General features: G+C 40.0%; 1 protein-coding gene across 1 annotated transcript in view; it reads left to right on the top strand.

Moving 5' to 3' along the window:
• The window catches only part of LOC138362985 (adhesive plaque matrix protein-like), a 160,371-nt gene that overhangs the window by 131,673 nt on the left and 7,274 nt on the right, over positions 1 to 21,424 (top strand). Inside the window, exons 3-4 of the mRNA XM_069321560.1 lie at positions 18,243 to 18,334; positions 20,730 to 20,990. Coding sequence (XP_069177661.1) covers positions 18,268 to 18,334; positions 20,730 to 20,990 — 328 coding nt within the window. The 5' untranslated portion in view covers positions 18,243 to 18,267. The remainder of the gene's footprint in view (positions 1 to 18,242; positions 18,335 to 20,729; positions 20,991 to 21,424) is intronic.

Raw genomic sequence — 21,424 nt, 5'->3', positions numbered from 1 at the left:
AAGTTGTAAATTACTTTCCTGAGTAAAATAAAGATCAAAGTTCGGCCACCTGTAGCTGAGCTTGACTTCGACAGATTTCGTTCATAATTGGCACCCTTGCAGATAGGCATCCATTGAGCAAGGTGTGCAAGTTTCATGCAAATCCCTTGATAACAAACGAAAAAAGAAATTGGCCAAAAAAAAGAAGAAAAAAAAAAAAGAAAAAGAAATTACATATAAATATATTGCACATACATATTACAATTATTACAAGAGTTTGTGCTTCTACAGCACATAGTAGACATTTTAGTTGACACATGTGTTCCCTGAGATTATTTGAGAATGTTGAACATTCGTTGCATAATACGTTGTGTATTTTTTTTCTCCTTTTCTGTTTAGGGTGTGATGGTGAAACTTGGACCAGTTGCAGCCCTTTCTATAACCATTTCATAAATAAATTTATAAGCAAATTGAACAACTTTTAATTTATAACGATTTAAAACGATATGCCCCCTTAACAACACTTTGTACCTGTCTGGGCAGTCACTGTTGGCATTGAGGCACATTCCTATGTTTGTTTCCTTAGTGTATATAATAATAAATTTGCATACTAAATATCACCATCAAATGGGTCAGTCTTGAGAAACCCATTTGCAGATAGAGCTGTAACAGCTCCCCATGCAGGTGACTTTCTATTAACAACCCCAATGTCAGCAACCGGCACGCGTCTCACACTGCAGGCCCTCCGAATTGCTGCGGCCCTCCGCCTCGCTGCCCCAATCCACACCGAAAATAAGTGTATTTGCAGCGAGGAAGTGGCCGAAAGGTACGGCCAGCATGGCCTGCTCTGCCAAAGCACAGGAGGATGGCATGCAATACACAACGAGGTTAATGGCATTATTAAGAGGAGCCTTACCACAGCCGGTTGTACAGTAGAGAGAGAACCTCGTTACCTAATGCCCCGCAACTCTGATGATCCTGCCGATCGTCCAGGCAGGATCACGGTAAACCCCTGGAAGAATGGTAGACAGTTGGTGTGGGACTACACTTGCGTTTCAACTTTAGCCAACACCAATATTGACTTCAGTGTTGCACAGCCAGGCGGCGCTGTCAATCATCGGGAAGCAGCCAAGGCACGTAAATACAGAGATCTTGATCACCACTACAATTTTGATCTCATTGCTTCAGAGACACTTGGTGTCTGGGGTAAAAGTGCTACTAGTTTTTTGAAAAAGCTGGGTTCTAAGCTAAGTGAAACAACTAGAGACCCAAAAGTCGCCAGTTTCTCTTTCAGTGCCTTAATGTGGCAATCCAGAGAGAAAATGCACACTGCATCCCTGGTTCCTGCCCGCCACCTGAGGAGCTGGAGGAACTCGACAACCTGTGACAAGTAGCCTTGTACCTTGCATGTAACCAATGTTGTATTCATTTTTGTGTAATGAAATGTTAAATAAAATAAAATTACAAAATACAAAAATATAAGGGGTGGAAGGAGAAGACAAATAGTAAGTGTACGCGGGTGCCCCACAAGGCTCCCTCGGATGCTGCATATCGTCTTCTTCGAGGTCGAGGGTCCCTACAAATGCAACCAGAGGTGATAGCCCCTATATTTTTAATTATAATGACCGAAAGTGATATATCAGTTATTCTAGAACGAATCTTTTCCATGCTCCATGTTCTTGTCAGTGATATACCACTACCAAAACACAAATGTTCTTGTTAATTATATACCACTGCTAATATACCAATGTTCTTGTCAATAATATGCCACTACCAATATACCAATGTTCATGTCAATGACATACCACTACCAATATACCAATGTTCATGTTACTGATATGCCACTATCAATATACCACTATTCTTGTTAATGATATACCAGTACCAATATACAAATGTTCATGTTAATGATATACAACTACCAATATAGCAATGTTCTTGTCAATGATATACCAATACCAAAGTACAAATGTTCTTGTCAATGATACACCACTGCTAATATACCAATGTTCTTGTCATCATTAGACAAATGTCGCTGTTTTATTGCAGTTAAGTGTTTTAATTACGCCCCTGTTAATACCCATTTTATACAACTTCCATCGTCTTTGTTACATCTACCATTGGTACCGTCCTTGAACTTCCTCGCTGACCTGTTCCACCCCCCCCCCCCCCCTTTCCCCAACATTCTCTATTACGCAATCATCATTTTCAAGGGCACAGTGTTGCCAATAGCCTACAGTTCCCCCACTAAACCCCGTCACTTACACTCCTACCCCAGCGCCCCGAGCTGCCAATAATAACAGGACTTCCAGAGGGTGTACGAACTCATCAGGGATACATAAATCGTGCTGCCCTAGAGCACCGAGGACAGACAGTATTATGAACAATATATTGAAGTCTTTTATTCGCTCATTTTTTGTTGGTGTGCTGAGTCACCCCCGGGAGCCGGGTACATGTTTGTAACAATGGGGCGGGACGGGGGGGGGGGGTAATCACGTATCGAGCGAGTCTTGTTGCGTCTGCTTGTTGTGTGATGGATGAAGAACACACAGGAACAGGAGTCAGAGCTTGCAATCATTTGTATTTAATTCGTGATTACTATATATTTATTCAATCGATTTATCAACTGAGCTAGATGATCACATATATTGTCTTCACATTAGTGGGCCAGCTATTGACTTAAGGCAGGGGGTGTTCAACCATGGATACGTATACCCCTGAGGGTACACGCTAGCAGATTATTCAGGGGTAAGCCCAGCTTGCTTCTACGATATTCCCACGGAAATTTCATGTTTCAGATACTTGCTGATCTATTGAACACATCCAATGCGGAACAGGAGGACAGCAGAACAGAAGAACACCTCTCCTCACTGCGAAACGAAATGGACTTAAAGTTGGCTAGATATCCGTTTTATGTGGATAAAGGTTCTGTAATGTTGATATTCAGAAAGCATCTGCTTGAATTTGTGAAATGCTGAAGTCTCGGTTTGACCCACTTCAAGATGCAATCCCACAACAGTTGCCTAACTTACGGATTATATTTACTGCGAGGTGAACAGATACATTAGGTGAAAGGAAACGTCCCCACTCATTCTTGTTCTGCCCTGAACGATTATGAGTTGAGAACGAAGCCAACTGTCCCACGAAACCCTATCATATATAACATCAGATCGCTATTTGGTATGTTAATGACTGTATGAGTTTTGCATATCCTAACAGGAACGTTCATAACTCAGTTTCTTCATAACTCTTTATCCTGACAGTTGCCTGCGTTAGTGTATAAGGCGCTCCATTTCGCAGGTGTTTGTGAAAGAGTTGTTATAGGGAGTTATAAAGAGAGCTTCTTTTCCGCTCTATAACCTGTCATCACCCTTAATCCACTGTAATTCTGACACTATCGACCTAATCGCTAAAATTTCAGTTCTTCCGTGAATTAATAACACCATAAAATTGACATTTAACTTTGTACCTTTCATGTAACCAATGCTGTAATCCCTTTTGTGTAATAAAAAGTTAAATAAAATAAAATTACAAAATTAGACAAAATTGTAATGCATTTCTTATGCATGGCGCCGGAAAATGTTAATAACGTTAATAACGGTCTCTAAGTTTTGGGTTCCTTAGGTTCTTACACTTCTGGATAGTCAGTACCACTTCAAATTTGACGCATATTATAAACATCAACAACAACGCATAATTTTAATAGTGATCTTGTCAAATTGACCTTACTAACAGAGGCAACAGTACCAGGCTCAGCCACTGGTTCCGGTACTCAGAATAAGTGTATACTTTCCAGAGACTTTCGGTAATTGATTTCAAACCAGGAATTATTAGTGAACTCAAAAGAGATTCAGCAGCTGCAAGGAGCATTCTTTAAGACGCAATAACTAGTAACCACCTGACTGGAAAACCTCGGCCAGTAGTAACTCACTCCAGCGGTGTGCAAGATGGTGAGCGGCAGCTTCAAGATCCTGCACACCGGACTATACATTCCACCAAGTAACTGGCCGTTGTGTAAAAAAGGTCCAGACGTGAGAGGTCTCAGTTGCGGACAGCTATAGGGCAAAAATGTAACTCGACCGCCTCATCAACAGAAAAACATTCCCCACACCAAGAAGCAGCTCGCTCAGCCGTAATGATGCCAATTAACCCTACCCGGGGCTGATACCATTGAGGTACGCGGACCTCATGCTGGACGAAGCACAAGTGTGATGTGAGGGGCAACATTAGAGGTTACTGACTGTCTCTCACATATAATCTAGTATCAATCGCTGTGAAAAGAGACTGAGAGGTTCCTCAATGTATTATAGACTAGAAACATTTCTATCTCCATTAACGACAAAATACTCACCAACTGTCATGATATCGCCCAATTTGATCAGATGGAGAGAAGGCCTACACATCCCATCAGAGAAAGTGCTCTGTAACTTTCAAGTGTTTTTTACAAGCAAACGCAAACTGAAATAATTATCTAAGAACAACTGAAGCTCCTCTCAATTTGTGCCACAAGCCTTTATAGTAACAAAGCAAAAATAAAAAAAAAATTAAAAATTATTTTCGGCACTTAGGTCCCGCATCTTAACCTTCAATCAATTGGTGTGCAATGTTGACCAAAACACACACTAGAAGATGAAGAGATGACAACGTTTGGGTCCGTGCTGGACCATTATCAAGTCAACAATCGACTTGATAATGGTCCACGGACCGGACCGACGACGACGGACCGAAACGTCGTCGTCTTTTCATTTTCTAGAGTGTGGTTTGGAGGGGAGGGTAGGGGAGGGGGAGTAGATATGTAGGCCTTAGACCAGGCACTATAACACGTTATGTTATTCAGTGCCATATTTTCCCTAATACACGATCCACTTAATACCTTACATCCAGATCTCCATTTCCTGGTGAGCATGCAGGAACGAACAGTGAAGAAACGGGATCTTATCGTCCTACTTTGTCCAGGGTTTAAGCCTACCTTTGGTGCTAATCACCAGTTTACAAAAGTAGGGGAAGGAAGAAATAAATCAATTGGGACCTTAACAAAACTAGAGGTCTCTATTTTTTGGAGTCTCATATTTTATATGACTCGCAGGAACTCTGCTGCACCTCATCAGCTGAGCCAACCTGCTGGGAAGACAGTGAAATGAATGAACTACGTACAACAACCTCCACTAAATGTAGAATGCCGGCAGAGGCTAAATATTCAAAAGTATCTAATGCCGCAGCAATCAGTCATTGGGGTAGACATGGCCGGAAACTTTGGCACTTGGAGTGTCACAAGAAAAGAAAAGACACGAAAGCTGGATTTTGGAGAGCAGGCCCTCAAGGGATTCCTCACTCAAACAGCACTTTTGTGCATATGGTGTAACAACCATATATAAGGATGGAAGTAACAGCTAATCTTAGCTGGCATAACAGTATTAAGGATTGAAGCCAAGCGAGGAGATAATTCAATGCACACTACCTTACAGGAGGACTTGGAGAGCGCATCGGTAGTGAGGCCTACTAGACTTCATCTTAACAGATGAGGCGAAGATTAAGTTGTCAAGTTATAATACAGGCATAGGAGTCCCCGATGGTGTGAAGACAGGGAGAAGGGAAGGGGAAGGGGAATGGAACTATCAAGGGAAAGCGCCAAGACATTACAACAATATAGCACTGGAAAGGGATCAGGATAAGGATATGGGATGAGACGAGGGGAAGGAATGGTAGTAGCTTGCGCTTGGCTTTGTCAAACTTCACCCCTCTCCCATGTCCTAACAAACAATACTACATATGTGCAGCAGCCACACTTTCGGAACAACGTAAGTGTGGTCTCCTTGGCAGTCACACACACACACACACACACACACACACACACACACACACACACACACAACGGGCTCGCCATAGCCCGTGCTACTTGGAACTTTTTGCTCCATGTAGCGAATCTTAAACAACAACAACAATCCTTGGCAGTGATAACCGACAGGACCAAGACAATCTATAAATTCTGGTGCTTCTCGACTACTGGTTGAACGTTAACCCGGTAAACGTAATTAAGGTAACAGAAGAGGTTCTTATGCCTGACTATTTGGCTAAATCTAAAGCTAAATAAAACAAATAAAGTTAAATAAAAGCTTTTCCGCGTATTTAGGAGGTAAGGATTTATGGGCAGCTTAAAAAAACACAGACTTTCTGAATCACTCAACCAGTTAACTCTCTAATAAAACTTATCAGAATAATGCATTAGGTACCGCCGTAAATACCACACTCCGGCACTGGTTTACGCTCGTATAAATGACAGGAAACTGCGATGTTTGGTAAGGATAATATCGTGAAAGAGGTGAGCAATTTCGAAGAAACCTCCACGTGGAGATTACCATACTAATGTCCCAACTTTGGACGATTTAATATCTACGAATTTTTCATATGTTTTGGGCTCAAAGCCCACTGGCAACACTTCAATCATAGAACTATTAAGACCCATCCTTGCCCTTAACGACCGCCTTTACTCAGTTACTCCTCTTTAGATACAAAGCCTTACATCTGTGGAGGGCTGCAACAAGACCCAAAAAAACCTATCACTGCAGAAGTAATTATTAAAAGAAAGTGCTAAGACAGTATGACTATACAGTAGTAGTATGTATGCTACAGAAGAGTTAAGAATTCCTACATATCATCATTCATGATGTCAATACGGGAGAAGAAAGACATAAGATGAACTATGTCAGATTCACCGAGGAGTTACAGAGCCATGTGGGGGTATAGGGGCACTGGGGGTAGTACAATTTCCAATCCTGAGTGAGTTTCCAATATCGACTCAAACGACCTTGTCGAATCCCAAGAGTCTTTTGCCAGGATAACTTATCTAGACGCCCAGCCATTCAAGGCAGGGCGGCCCTGAGACAACCGCCCCCCCCCCCCCCGCCAATGTGGGTGGAGCCGGGAAACCTAAGACTGTGGCAACTTTTTGTCATTTATCTCACCAGCGGCCACTTCAGCACCTACCGATTTAATCTGTTTGGCCCAAAGAGCATGTAAGCTCTCCTACAAGATGCTTGTCTAGGGGGCTTTCGACATAGTGACAAAGAGATTTATATCAGACGTGGTGGGAGCTGGTCGCTTTTTACAAGAACTGATAATATCGGTGGATAATTAATTGCCTCCTGTGTCAAACACTGACGTTGTTTGTGACAATTCATCTGCAAGATTAGTGCTCATACATGGCCCTATAAACTGGTTCTTTCCGGCTGGGGTCCATTCTGGGGACATGATGACCTAACCACACATCAGAAAGTGGAGAAACGACGACGTTTCAGTCCGTCCCGGACCATTATCACGTCGTATGAGAGCAAAGGCAAATACAGCAAGTGTCTGAACCTTCCTCTCTTCTCTCACCCGACTTGATAATGGTCCGGGACGGACCGAAAATAACGTTGAAATATTTTTTGACCGTTGTTTTTCGGTCAGAAAATATCCCCGTTACTCTATTTTCTGATGTGTGGTTTGGTCATCATATCTTCAGCCATGTTATTGTGAGTCATCGTCTGTATTCTAGGGACGCACCAAGAGTTTAAGTAACAACTTTATTTCAGGAATATTTAAACCAGAAATGCCCAAATATTCAAATTCTTCCCTTTAATTTTAATAAGTTTAACAAATACTAACCCACATCCATCAAAATCGTGTAACTCTGCCACAAAATTTATTTGAGATTTACAAAATTCCTAACACAAGTCACTTCCGCAGCGCGACATTAGGGGAAACAAAAAATAGACTAGGTAAATGCAACGGTGAAGTTCGCCTCCATAATACTTGGACAGTAGAAATTAAAATATATTATCAGCTATCACCGACGCTTTTTGAAGGACAGAACAGATCTGTCATAGAAAGAGATAGAGCAGCAGCGTATTCCACATGATGGTTGGGAGAAGGAAAATGCGATAGTATTGCGTTATAGTTTAGAAATAGCTTCGTTTACAGTTTAAAAGAAACTTCGACTAGCTGAGAGAATTACTTGACCACACCGAAGGAGACGGGTACAAATGATAGTTAATACGAGCCAAAGTCAAGCAAGTTAACGGGTGGATTGTGACTGGACGCGATAATGTGTAGTCAAGTGAACTGATGTAACTGATAGCTTACCTCTGAATTAACTCAAGATATTTACTAAAGCGGAACTTCCCTGATGTAAAAGCTAAACTCCATATATTCAGATATATCTTGTATAGCTTACGTTGAAAAGTTATGATTTTACATCTGCTCTCAACTATTTAAATTCAATCGCTACAGTAGCTGTGAGAGATGACTAGTGTCACCCTTCACTACTGTAGCAGTTGAGAAGAACAGTGTCACCATTCGCTACCGTAGTGATGAGAATAGCGTCACTATTCGCTACAATAGCTGTGGGGATGAAAGTTTCACCATTCGCTACCGTAGTGATGAGAATAGCGTCACTATTCGCTACAATAGCTGTGGGGATGAAAGTTTCACCATTCGCTACCGTAGTGATGAGAATAGCGTCACTATTCGCTACAATAGCTGTGGGGATGAAAGTGTCACCATTCGCCACCGTAGCTGTGGAGATGAATAATATTACCAATCGTTACTGTAGCTAAAATTATTGTTACCATTCGTCACTGTAGCTAAGGTAAGATTATCGTCATCATTCGCTGCCACAGAAATAAGGGATATTCCTAGTTTCTTCAAGGAAACTTCCCAGTTTCAACGATATAGACAACCAAGGTTCATGCCTTAATTAAAATGGGCAAGTATGAAATTCAGTATTGCAGTTGATAACTAGAGAACATTCTTAAATAACTTGATTAGAAGTAGAGAAAATTAAAAGTAGTGAAGGTTCATATTTTTTTAAAGATTAATAGTATTCAATCGATAATAAACAGGGCGTATAACTTTTGTTCATATTACAAGATGCCTCGATAAATAAATTGACTGCATATTTGCCTTTGTATATATATTTCTATCCTTCTTTACCTGTGCTTCTGTATGTGTTTCTTTCATTAAACTTCAAAAACAAGAATCGCACTGTTCCTCTATCATGAGAGTTTCTGAAGTTATTGTTGGTGATTGAGGGGCGACGAAGTTTCTAAAGTCATCTTTATTATGCCGCGGTAAACGACTGGGGATAAGTTTATGTTTTTAGGCTACTGGCAAATTTAAATTTTGGTTAATCCGTTACCTGTGGCAGGTGGCGGGTCTCCCAATTCCAGGTGCAAACTCTGTGAGCAGGAACTGCGGCACGATCTCCCACACTACCTCACCGAATGTCTAGTTATTACGCCTTTCAGACCAGTTGGCATGAGGTACCTGGAGCTTTGCAAATACTTTGTTCACTCTCGTGTTCTTGAGGATATCCTCATTGCACCCAAAATTTGCCAGTGCAAGCTACTGAACATATGGCCCTGTACGATTAACCATCCTGCGAGATGGAGACTCAGTTTCACTGCTACCTTATTCACACTTGTGTTCATTATATATCCTCATAATGCATCCAGAGTTTGCCTGTACAGACTACTTATCACATGCCTCTGTATGACTAACCATCCTGTGTGATGGGGAGTTTTAGCATCGCGTAGCTAGATTTTTAACACACTGTACTCCCCCTTCATATAGTCTTGGGTAGCTGCACAGATGCAGTGTACCTAAATGTGTTAATAAAAAAATGATGAGATAAACGTCCTCGGTCAAAAGTGTTGTGTGACCATGCCTGTTTGGTGGCAGGACTTATTAATGCGTAAGTGAGACACGAGATTGATACAAACTCGGGAGATGCACTCCTGACAAGACAACAAGCGTTCCTTACGTGGCACGATTCATTATGAACAAGAAAAACGTCTGCAATCTAATGTATCTCGTGGAGTGCTAATTAGACATTTATGCTGTTGACACCATTTTGGGTTCAATGATTTAATTTAGTTGCCTGTTGAATTGTTGAATACTATAATTACCGTATTAAAAACTAACCATTTAACATCGTCACATCCCAACAGCCCGACCACCTGGCCTCTGTCTAATGTTCTGACCAACACCCAATATCTGTTCAATAAGTGTTCTAATCTAATTAAATTAAACAATGCACAATGTCGGTTAATTAACATAGATCACTTTTACCAATTTGCCATTTTTTCCTGTTCGCTAACATAATTCGCTTTTATCAATCTAAACATTTTTATACTGACACAAATGACTTAAACTAAACTAAGCATTTCGATTAATTATACACACGTTAAATATCATTAAAGCTTCATCATCATTTTGGTTTACTTTTAACCAAACATTTGCACAGTACCATAAGGTTGCTTATAACCATAAGCCGTGTTCGGAACCATACTACGAAAAAGAAGCGCAGATCACCTCCAGTGTTCTCCCTTAACTCTTAACTTGCATCAAGTCTCGTCGACCTCTAACACTACTCTGCAAACTCAACAAATAATTAATTCATTTTTTTTCCTTTTAGTGGTGGGTGGAGCGAGGTGTGTTGTGTCGCACTTATCACACAGGACTTTACTTGCTATAAATAGATTACTAGACGCAGTATACAAGTGTTTTACTTGCAATAAATTGATTACTAGACGCAGTATACAACAGGGCTTCACTTAAAAATTTATTACTAGACGCAGTATACAACAGAGCTTTACTTGCCATAAATAGATTACTAGACACAGTATACAAATACTTTACTTGCAATAAATAGACAGTTTAACTATAAGTCGTTTCCTGGAAAGAAGCAGTTTAGGCTTTATTGTGAGGAAACAGGGGATATAACAGACCAAGAAGTGGTATATTTACGGGATCGGGGCGTAGAGTAATTCTTAATAAGAAAATAAACACCATATCACAATGAAGAATGTACTTATAAACTCGTGAGAAAATATTCAAGATGATGAACGTAACATACTTACCAATCCATAACTAATTTATTTGCCACATCCATACATAAATGCCCTCTATCTGTATAAAATTATCAGCCACCCATTCATACAAATTATTTGCCTTATCTATAAAAAATCTATTCCATCCATAAAGAATGTCTCAATACATAAAATATCTACATCACCCATAAAAATTTATCTGCTAACAATTGGGGATCCCGGGTTCGATTCCTGTACGGAACAGAATGGTTGGATACTTTTTTTCACCTAATACTTCTGTTCACCTAGCAGTAAATACGTACCCAGGAGTTAGGCAACTGTTGCAGGGTTGCATAACGGGGAAGGTTAATGTAGTATGTCGATATTATAATCAGTTATAGAATTAGTAAATATACAGCCCATTCTCCTCTTTAGGTGGTACTTAAAAGTAACGACGACGACCATCATATACATACTGACGTAGAAGGCAATTAGAAAGTAGAAATCCCTACTACTGAATTTGGACAGTGATGTGTGGCATGTGTATTGTCAGAGATATCCTAAGCGTCTGTTTCCTGAGACATATTATTGACCTAGTTCACTCATGTTTATGTTTGTGTTTAGCTTGTCTGTATGTGTTTGTTTTTTGCTTGTTTTTTGTTTGTTTTATGCTCCGTTGTCTTCTCCATGTCCCTCTGTTTTTCGTTCATGTTTCTGTCATTTATGTGTCCTGCTTTGTTACTCTGTCCCCGGGTTGGGTTGTTTCTGTAAAGGTTTATTTTATGATCGGGTGCTTCGGTATCTTGTTTAATTTGTATGTCTGTATTTTATAATAAAAAGAAAAAAAACTGAATTTGGACAAGCCGAAACAGTTTTTGTACTAATATTGCAAAGAAAACTTAGCCTAACCTAACTTTCCTAGGCCTAATACACGCTCCTGAGGCCTAATATACAACATATATGTGCTATACTAGGCGTAGGAAAATTTAAGTTTGGTTTTAGCTTTATTTTTTCTGAGTATAAAGTGAATAGTACCAAATTCTATTTAATTGTCCATTACGTCTATGTATGTACGATGGGCCACATAGTTACAAAAAGTACTATCTAAACAAGAGGATGGTTGAAATATACAAAGCTAAGAGCAGATGCGGTAACAGAATACTGTACATGTAAATACTATCGTCGGATACAGTAATAGTATACTGTACATGCAGATACTATCGTCAGATACAGTACTAGCATTACCGATACATACACTATCTTCAAATATGTACATACATACCCTATCGGCAGATATACTACTAGTATTTATGCAAATATTGTCGTCATACAACAATTGTACACATACAAGCCCCTATCATCAAATACAGTACTAATATACATACAAGCACTAGTCAAATACATTACAACTATAGATATAAATGAAACAGTAAAGAACAGCACTAGTATCCATATTCAAACAACCCATCCTCCTGAAATGATAGTACCTATAGTAACTATTTGGTCCAATGTACCAATGTGTAGTGATAGACCACCATTAAACCACTTTCTGTATAATTAATTTTACAGTCTGAGGAAAAAGTGAAGCAAAAAGGCAAACTTAAATATTACTAGGCCTAGTATAGCACATATATGAACAATATTAGGCCTTAGATAGCATGCTAGGGCTTAGGGCTATTAGGAGAGGCTATGTTAGGACTTATATTTATGTTGCGGTTTAAAAAGTTTCCGGTTTGTCCAGATTCAATAAATTAAAATCAACTTTATGGTGGCCCATCACTACATATTGGTACTTTCCAACAAAAAGTTATTATATGTACTTTCATTTTACGAGGATGTGCTGGATTGAAACACACGTCAAATACAGTACTAATATACAAACATTACCGCCAGATACAATACACGAAGTCTTGTTAGATCAACTAATACAAAGTGTGTTTTCTGCCTGATATGAGTTTTGCTAAACATTTTCTGAAACCTCCTTTAGTTATCACCAAGGTTGCACAAACAGGGAGCGCGACGTAAATGTTTACCCGATTTATCTATACTTGACATCTTAATCTCTTCGAAACTTGAAATAATGTCCATGCTAATCTTTTTTCCGATAAAAAAATACTTACTGGACAGCTTACAGTCATCAGTCTAGTGTGGGTAGTGGCGTTATCATTTACAAAAGCGAGTACATGGCTGCTAACGACTTATTTATAATGTCTTGCCCCACGATTTCCAAACTGGGCAACGAATGCGTCTACCCCGTCTGAACATGGCGGCCTTTTCTCTAAAACTATTTTGTTTATTGTCTAGAAAACAAACGGTTACCAAAATAACTAGAAATAGTTTGAAACTTCATCAAGGTGGCATTTCTTTATATCCGCATAAATTAACACATAATACACCAGAATCTGACAGTAACTGATTTTTCATTACATTTTATTAAGTTTTTTTTTTTTACAAAAATAAAAACATGATTTGTCTTTGTAACAAAGCATCACATTGTGAGAGGTACTGCAAATACTGTACGTATAATAGAGACAATGTGATTGGTTGCTTGAGTGTGTAGTTGCAACGTGCGGCGTTTGGCATGTGATCTCGTATGGTCGTGGTGTGTGATCCTAATTTAATTAATACTGATACTAATTAATAATGATGTTGCGTGTAGGGTGTGTGGTCGTGTGGGGGTGTGGTCGTATGTGTTGTGTGGTCGTATGGGGTGTGTGGTCGTATGTGTTGTGTGGTCGTATGGGGGTGAGGTATATGTTGTGTGGTCGTGGGGGGGTCGTATGGGGTGTGTGGTTGTATATGTTGTGTGATCGTGTGGGGGTGTGTGGTCGTGTGGGGGGGGTGTGGTCGTGTGGGGGGTGGGGGTGTGGTCGTGTGGGGGGGTGGTCGTATATGTTGTGTTGGGGTGTGTGGTCGTATATGTTGTGTGGGGGTGTGTGGTCTTGTGAGGGGGGGGTGGTCGTGTGGGGGGGGGTTTTGTGGGGGGTGGTCGTGTGGGGGCGGGGTCGTATATGTTGTGTGGTCGTGTCGGGGTGTGTGGTCGTGTGGAGGGTGTGTGGTCGTGTGGGGGGTGTGGTTGTGTGAGGGTGTGGTCGTATATGTTGTGTGGGGTTTGTGGTCGTATGGGGGTGTGTGGTCGTGTGGGGGGGTCGTATGTGTTACGTGGTCGTATAGGGGTGTGTGGTGGTATATGTTATGTGGGGGGTGTGTGGTCGTATATGTTGTGTGGGGGTGTGTGGTCGTATATGTTGTGTGGGGGTGTGTGGTCGTATATGTTGTGTGGTCGTGTGGGGGGTCGTATATGTTGTGTGGTCGTGTGGGGGTCATATATGTTGTGTGGTCGTGTGGAGGGTCATATATGTTGTGTGGTCGTGTGGAGGGTCATATATGTTGTGTGGTCGTGTGGGGGGTCATATATGTTGTGTGGTCGTGTGGAGGGTCATATATGTTGTGTGGTCGTGTGGGGGGTCATATATGTTGTGTGGTCGTGTGGGGGGTCATATATGTTGTGTGGTCGTGTGGGAGGGTCATATATGTTGTGTGGTCGTGTGGGGGGTCATATATGTTGTGTGGTAGTGTGGGGGTCATATATGTTGTGTGGTCGTGTGGAGGGTCATATATGTTGTGTGGTCGTGTGGGGGGTCATATATGTTGTGTGGTCGTGTGGAGGGTCATATATGTTGTGTGGTCGTGTGGAGGGTCATATATGTTGTGTGGTCGTGTGGGGGGTCATATATGTTGTGTGGTCGTGTGGAGGGTCATATATGTTGTGTGGTCGTGTGGAGGGTCATATATGTTGTGTGGTCGTGTGGGGGGTCATATATGTTGTGTGGTCGTGTGGAGGGTCATATATGTTGTGTGGTCGTGTGGAGGGTCATATATGTTGTGTGGTCGTGTGGGGGGTCATATATGTTGTGTGGTCGTGTGGGAGGGTCATATATGTTGTGTGGTCGTGTGGGGGGTCATATATGTTGTGTGGTAGTGTGGGGGTCATATATGTTGTGTGGTCGTGTGGAGGGTCATATATGTTGTGTGGTCGTGTGGGGGGTCATATATGTTGTGTGGTCGTGTGGGGGGTCATATATGTTGTGTGGTCGTGTGGGGGGTCATATATGTTGTGTGGTCGTGTGGGGGGTCATATATGTTGTGTGGTAGTGTGGGGGGTCATATATGTTGTGTGGTAGTGTGGGGGGTCATATATGTTGTGTGGTAGTGTGTGGGTATGCATGGCAAAACAATGTATTATTGCCTAAGAGATTATGACAGTATGTATTATTGTTTGAGATGCATGACAATGTATTAGCGCCTATGAGAACGTCAACAGAAGTCTATCAGCCTGTAGCTTACAGTATAATTAAAACTTATTGACCATCTCACAGAAAAGAGGGAAACATAAACTCAATTTGAATGCCCTACCCATTAAACTATCTTCCGTGAAAACGTCGTTAAGTCGTGTTTTATGAGGTAACTCCCAGCGTGCGTCCACCGTCCATGGAAGCTGCAGCACCTCTGACGCGCCCGGCGTCACCTCGCACAGTAGGATCCAAAATGTGTACTGGTATTAACATTATAACGTCACAGTGACGTCACAAACCATGTACATAAAATATACAATCCAACATTTGATCTCTTATTTTCATCAGGTTAGATTAGGTTTGGTTAGGCTAGGTTCAATTAGGTTGCGCTAGGTTAACTTAAATTGGGTAATGTTAGGTTAGGTGTGTTTGAAAAGTAGCAATGACGTAGAGGGGCTCAGACTTTTATCAGGTCTTAGACCAGCAGAGGAAAATTTTTTGCCTCGCGCGGGAAATGCAAATTACTTGAAATTAATATATTTTGCTTAATACTGAAAGTGCTACAAATTGTAAATAAAATAGATTTTTTATTATATATCGTAATTTATAATAAGTGTAACTTTGTATTGCATAGCGGTAAGTCAGTATTACTTTTCAAATTTCAAATACGAGAAAGATTTAAAATATAAATATTAATATTACTCCAAGGTATATATATATGTACGTTATATGCCATTACTTATATAAAATTATTTCCTATGTTATTAATATAGGAAATAAATATATATTACATTATATTTTTATGTTATATAACATGTTATATAATATGTTTCCTTATCTTATATAACATAGGAAACCAAATTTAAAGCAAATGCTGGAGTATTTTCCAAATGCTGAAATATTTTCAAAATGCAATATCCCCCTCAATATATTACCATAGTTATATAAATTTCTACAAAGAGGGGGAAAAAAACTTGTGAATAATATATTATAAATTAGTTTTAGTGGAAAACTTTAGGAAGGAATATAGATGGAGTGTAGCTAAGGGAGTGATACGTTAACGTCCAGAGGTGCCACTAAACACTAAACAAGTAATAACAGAAGACACAAGCTATTCCTACCGTGGATACGTAATATATTATCATTATTATATTTTTATGGTTGTTATTATAAGAATTGGTGTTATTGTTATTATTATTATTATTATTATTATTATTATTATTATTATTATTATTATTATTATTATAATTTAACATCATCATCATTACATGCTAAGAACTCTGAGTCGTACCTGTCTATTTATATTAACATAAAATAACATATTAAATCTAGCCTAAATAAAAATGACAGACCCTAATACACAGTTTCATGAACAAACTTAAAATGGATAGATATAGCCTAAAGTGGCTGGAAATAGCCTAAAGTTGTTGGATATAGCCTAAAGTTGTTGGATATAGCCTAAAGTTGTTGGATATAGCCTAAAGTTGTTGGATATAGCCTAAAGTTGTTGGATATAGCCTAAAGTGGCTGGAAATAGCCTAAAGTTGTTGGGTATAGCCTAAAGTTGTTGGATATAGCCTAAAGTTGTTGGATATAGCCTAAAGTTGTTGGATATAACCTAAAGTGGCTGATACAGCGTAAAGTGACTGGATATAGCCTAAAGTTGTTGGATATAACGTAAAGTGACTGGATATACCTTAAAGTTGTTGGATATAGCCTAAAGTGGCTGGATATAGCCAAAAGTTGTTGGATATAGCCTAAAGTGACTGGATATAACCTAAATTTGTTGGATATAGCCTAAAGTTGTTGGATATAGATTAAAGCTGTTGGATATAGCCTAAAGTTGTTGGATATAGACTAAAGCTGTTGGATATAGCTTAAAGTTTTTGGATATAGACTAAAGTTGTTGGATATAGCATAAAGTGGCTGGATGTAGCCTAAAGTTGTTGGATATAGACTAAAGTTGTTGGATATAGCCTAAAGTTGTTGGATATAGACTAAAGTTGTTGGATATAGACTAAAGTTGTTGGATATAGACTAAAGTTGTTGGATATAGCCTAAAGTTGTTGGATATAGACTAAAGTTGTTGGATATAGCCTAAAGTTGTTGGATATAGCCTAAAGTTGTTGGATATAGACTAAAGTTGTTGGATATAACCTAACGTGGCTGGATATAGCCTAAAGTTGTTAGATATAGCCTAAAGTTGATGGATATGAACTAAAAGTTGTTGGATATAGACTAAAGTGGTTGGATATATAGTCTAAAGTTGTTGTATATTCACTAAAGTTGTTGGATATAACTTAAAGTGGCTGGATATAGCCTAAAGTTGTTGGATATAGCCTAAAGGGGCTAGATATAGCCCAACGCTGTTGGATATAAACTGAAGTTGTTGGATATAGCCTAAAGTTGATGGATATAGCCTAAAGTTGTTAGATATAGCCTAAAGTTGTTGGATATAGCCTAAAGTTGTTGGATATAAACTAAAGTTGTTGGATATAAACTAAACTTGTTGGATATAAACTAAAGTTGTTGGATATAGCCTAAAGTTGATGGATATAGCCTAAAGTTGTTGGATATAGCCTAAAGTTGATGGATATAGCCTAAAGTTGATGGATATAACCTAAAGTTGTTGGATATAGCCTAAAGTTGTTGGATATAGCCTAAAGTTGTTAGATATAGACTAAAGGTGATGGATATAGCCTAAAGCTGTTGGATATAGCCTAAAGTTGTTGGATATAGCCTAAAGTTGTTGGATATAGCCTAAAGTTGTTGGATATAGCCTAAAGTTGTTGGATATAGCCTAAAGATGTTGGATATAACCAACGTAGTCAGCGTAGTTAGTAAATGGAATGCATTAGGAAGTGATGTGGTGGAGGCTGACTTCATACATAGTTTCATATGTAGATATGATAGAGCCCAGTAGGCTCAGGAACCTGTACACCAGGTGATTGACGGTTGAGAGGCGGGACCAAAGAGCCAGAGCTCAACACTCGCAAGCACAACTAGGTGAGTACATATCCATAGACAGGTGCGCACACACAAGTGTACATCACGTCACATCGTCTCCCAGCACTAAACAACAAAAAATAATAATTAATCAATCCTGTGTTTGATCCCACAGGTGTCGTCAGCTGACTCTTGTTGCTATGGCGACGATGACGCTACTCCGACACCTCCCGCTGCTGCTGATCTCCTGGTCCCTCGCCGCTCAAGGTAACTCATCACTCACAGTAACTTACCATTCACGGTAACTCACCACTCACATTAACTCATTACTCACGGTAACTCATTACTCACAGTAACTCACCACTCAGTAACTCACAACTCATGGTAAGTCACCACTCACAGTAACTCACCACTCACAGTAGCTCGTCACTCACGGTAACTCACCACTCACGGTAACTCATTACTCACGGTAACTCACCACTCACAGTATCTCACAACTCACGGTAAGTCACCACTCACAGTAACACACCACTCACAGTAGCTCGTCACTCACGGTAACTCATCACTCACGGTAACTCATTACTCACGGTAACTCACCACTCACAGTAACTCAACTCACGGTAAGTCACCACTCACAGTAACTCACCACTCACAGTAGCTCGTCACTCACGGTAACTCGTCACTCACGGTAACTCATCACTCACGGTAACTCATTACTCACGGTAACTCATCACTCACAGTAACTCACAACTCACGGTAAGTCACCACTCAGTAACTCGTCACTCACGGTAAGTCATCACTCACGGTAAGTCACCACTCACAGTAGCTCATCACTCAAGGTAAGTCACAACTCACAGTAACTCATCACTCACAGTAAGTCACAACTCACAGTAACTCATCACTCACGGTAAGTCACAACTCACAGTAACTCATCACTCACGGTAAGTTACAACTCACAGTAACTCATCACTCACGGTAAGTCACAACTCACAGTAACTCATCACTCACGGTAAGTTACAACTCACAGTAACTCATCACTCACGGTGTCTTCACTCACGGTAAGTCACAATTCACGGTAAATCACCACTGACAGTAACTCATCACTCACGGTAATTCACTACTCACGGTAAGTCATCACTCACAGTAACTCATCACTCACATTAACTCACCACTCACGGTAACTCACCACTCACAGCAAAACCTCTCACCATAACTCACCACTAACAGTACCTCACCACAACTAATCTTAGCTAACGACACGGTACTGGATGTTAAGGCTGCTATAAGTTTTGACCATCTTCTGAAGGATATCATAACAAATTTCTGAGAGTAATTAGCTGGCTAGTATTTATAATATATCTTATATGTTTAAAATACATATTATGTGTATGTTTGTGTGTGACGTTGACCAGTGTAATCCGTTACAATAATCCTTTCCAAGTAGTTATAATTGTTGTGAGTAATAAGTAATTATAAACCATTATAAATTGAGTTATACACTACATTAGGCTTTATGTTTTTTTTTTTTAGTTGGCACAGCAGCTACTGGGGTTCACTGGTGCGAGAAGCGCACATTCATGCCGTATCACAAGCGTCCCGGATATAAATACTCTGCTAAACTCTCGCTAAACCTTGGCAAACAAGAATTTAAATGGAGAATGGCGCGCATGTTCATTATCCGGTGGCGGAAAGGGAGGCAGGGAGGTAATTTGGTTTATGATAGAAAATTGTGGTTATTAAAATGCCGTCGCCCACACACACACACACACGTATGGGCTATGCATATTTTGTGACCCCTGGCGATATTTTTTGGTTCTAAGAGCCGACCAAACCTAATGATAGTTTATAATTTCACAAACTTTAATATTTTTAACTTACTTCTGCTTAATATGAGGTAAACTACCAATTAGTTGTGTTCTCTCTTGGAACGTTCAAGCGTTCCTGGCAGCAGGAGGTAAAAACCACCGTGATTTGACTCAACTACCAATTCGGTAATTACAATGTATCTCCCCAATTTACCTCCCTGAACTCCATATTATATTCTTTATATATTCTATTATATTATACTCCATATTCCAAACCACCTCCATATTATATTTATACTGTGCCTAACCTTACCATTTGTTATTGCTTCCGAAAATGTCTTCAAATATATACGAAGGTCATAAATTCAAACAGCTATTTTATTTGTACTTATCCATTTTCATATATATTAGGGAGATACCGACGCCCACACACACACACACACACACACACCAGCGCACATATATGCAAAAAAGTGAATTCCAAATACATATGCACATCTGTAAATTTTAGGCAGTAAAGTGGAACCGGTCTCACGACTTTGGCCTCAGCACGTGCACGCTCTCTGCGAGACCACGTCTACGTTTCTAATTATTCAGTGTGTTTGTAATCTAAGGAAAGCGTTATCAGATGCTCAAATTACAGCTTTTTCAATCCCTTTAAAAGTTATGGGCGTTTAAATTTTTATCGGAAGCCTTTTTATTTTTTATTTTTTAGTCAGAAATGTTCAAATAGAGTGGTTTAAACAAAATATTGTTTCGGCATACCCAAACTCTTTAAATAGGAAAGTGGTTTACTAATTTTTCCTAACGTCTTCTGTATTCATATTCTTATACGTTTACTAATCTACCTCCCTCAGGAACTCCCAACTACGGAAGCAGTCAGTCCGTGGACCTCTACGTCAACGAACCACAAACACCCGAAGATCCGGAACAGAAGAGCACTGAAGTCGACCCCTTCTGCGGCAGCCCCAACGGTCTCTTTCCCCATGACTGGAACTGTGGCCAGTTTTTCTCCTGCTCCAACGGGCGAGGGTGCTTGATGGAGTGTCCACGAGGGACGTTGTTCCACAGGGGCCTCCTGGTGTGCGTGTGGCCACACCAGACCTCTTGCACACCCAGTGAGTTATCTGATATTCTGGTCTGTCTTCGTGACGACAGTTGTTACGTACATCTCGTTGTACAAATTTCTCGTAGTTAATTAATTTGTAAATTTTCTTTCGTCATGTTCGTCTGTCCATCCAAACGCGAAACATTTCTGTCCATCATCCATATTAAGCTTCTTTTTCAAAGCACTCCCGTTTAATTCCTCAGTTCATCTATTTCAGCTAAGTTTTTATCTACATCCACTTCTATTAAGCTCCTCCATCCATTTCAGCTAAGCTCTTCCGTCATTATACTCCTACTAAACTCTTCGATTGTCCATTTTTTCTTCTAGGCCCTTGAACCTGTCTGATTTGCCAGTTCTTGCTCAGTGTTCTCACACCGAGTAATCAACAAATATGTTTCTCCAGAAATCTCTCGTATAGTTTTGGAATAGTTTCTTAATGATTCA

This window comes from Procambarus clarkii, chromosome 10 (genome assembly GCF_040958095.1).
Source record: "Procambarus clarkii isolate CNS0578487 chromosome 10, FALCON_Pclarkii_2.0, whole genome shotgun sequence".
Classification (NCBI taxonomy): Eukaryota; Metazoa; Arthropoda; class Malacostraca; order Decapoda; family Cambaridae; genus Procambarus; species Procambarus clarkii.
This window is presented reverse-complemented; position numbering and strand designations above follow the sequence as displayed.